At 38.0% G+C, this 1,724-nt stretch overlaps 1 protein-coding gene across 1 annotated transcript in view; it reads right to left on the reverse strand.

The window, feature by feature from the left end:
* Positions 1 to 1,724, reverse strand: part of LOC101855594 (cadherin-related family member 1) — a gene marked incomplete in the record, with an annotated part of 17,980 nt that overhangs the window by 8,174 nt on the left and 8,082 nt on the right. Inside the window, 1 exon segment of the mRNA XM_013087813.2 lies at positions 72 to 175. Within this exon segment, the coding sequence (XP_012943267.1) occupies positions 72 to 175 (104 nt within the window).

Here is a 1,724-nt window from a genome sequence, read left to right on the forward strand (position 1 = left end):
CCCCCCCTTTCTAACCCCTAAAGCAAAACAAAACAAAATGATGGATGGCTAGAAAGAAGCCGAAGACGCACCTGAATCGATCGCTGTTGTTTCCACTGAGGAAGCTGATGGAGGTGATGGTGTCCGACTCGGGGTCAATGATGACGGCGTTAAGGTCACAGGAGGACACGCCGATCTGGGGACGAAAGGGTGTCATGTGACATGATTGGGATGATAATAATGACAGTAATAATTTCAATTTCTTTTTTATTGCTATGGTCAGTGTGAAGCGCTTATATAAACAAATAACCACTGCTTCCCTTCCTAAGTTTGGAACATGCTCGCAGTCAAATTCACCAATAGACGTAGGCCTTGTTTTAAATAAATGTTAATAAATAGACGTTCATAATCACCAATCAACATGCAAAACCATTTCAATGCCACATAAGTACCCTGTTCACCCCTTTCGAGCCATTCTCACTGGTAGTCACAATTTAAGCAAGGACAAGGTGAGCTTACAATTATATTGGTAAAGTCTACTTAGAAAAGGTGAAGGGAACGTGCGCACAACACTCAAAACTGTTTTATTGCCGCATAAATACACTGTTACTCTTTTCGGGCCACTCTCATAAGCAGTTACACGCACTGATTATGTAAGCAAAAAATTAGACTGGCAGAGGTAACCTAAAAAGGGGTGAGGGGGGTGGAGGGGGGGGACTAACTCCTAATAGTCTCATGGCTGCTGAATGCTTGTTTATTTTTCCTTGATTTTTTACCGCCCTCTGATCAGACCATGACCCTATTATGACACTAGATCCTTGCCGCGAAATGCTAGACAAAGACTGGGAAATTTGATATCAAATCGATAACTAATTGTCATGTATCATAATATATCCGTAGTATTGTCATCTCTGCTTCTTTGCTTTTCGTTTGTGTGTTCACATTTTAAATTATATTTTGTGCCAAAAACTTAAAGACCATTATTCACACAGCCCGGGTAAAAATTATGACAATGTTTTGACCAAAGTAGGAATAATTTAATATTTGATTTTATATGTTCTCGACTATTTTGGTGGTTAAACCAAAAATGCGAATTCAGGATTTGTTTTCATTCACAACTCAGTGATGCCCCCTCGGGTAAGAAATTTTGTTTATCATATTCCAATCTATTCGTGTGTGACCTCATCTCTGTCTGATTCCTTGCCTCACTTTGATTACCCAAACAGGTCAGCCTTCGCTCATGGACGTGATTTTGAATGTTTGATGATTGTAAAAGGTTTGATAATTTAAGGATTGTAATTATTTCAATTATTGTTTTTTTTGTGTGTAATGATTTCAATTGTTGTTTTATTGGTGTAATAATTTCAATTATTGTTTAATGATTGTAGTGATTTTGGTTGGGGTTGTTGTTGTTGTTGGTTTTTTTTTTTTTTGGGGTTCTAAACGATTGCAATGATTCAGATTGTTTAATGATAAATAATTATCTAGTTTAGTGGCTGTACTGACTGTGATTATTTCTTGATTGTAATGGATTGCTTAATGATTTTAATTGTTTGATGACAGCAGTGATTATGTTGGAGACTATTATTAGCCCCTGACTGGAACAGATTGGACTGGAGTAAACCGAGAGCGCTGGTTGCGGTTGGTAGCCTATACCCCAGCGCAGGGTGAGAAAGGATGATGATGATGATGATGATGATGATGATGATGCTGATGATGATGATGATGATGATGATGATGATGAT

Source organism: Aplysia californica, unplaced genomic scaffold, assembly GCF_000002075.1.
Source record: "Aplysia californica isolate F4 #8 unplaced genomic scaffold, AplCal3.0 scaffold00642, whole genome shotgun sequence".
Taxonomy (NCBI): Eukaryota; Metazoa; Mollusca; class Gastropoda; order Aplysiida; family Aplysiidae; genus Aplysia; species Aplysia californica.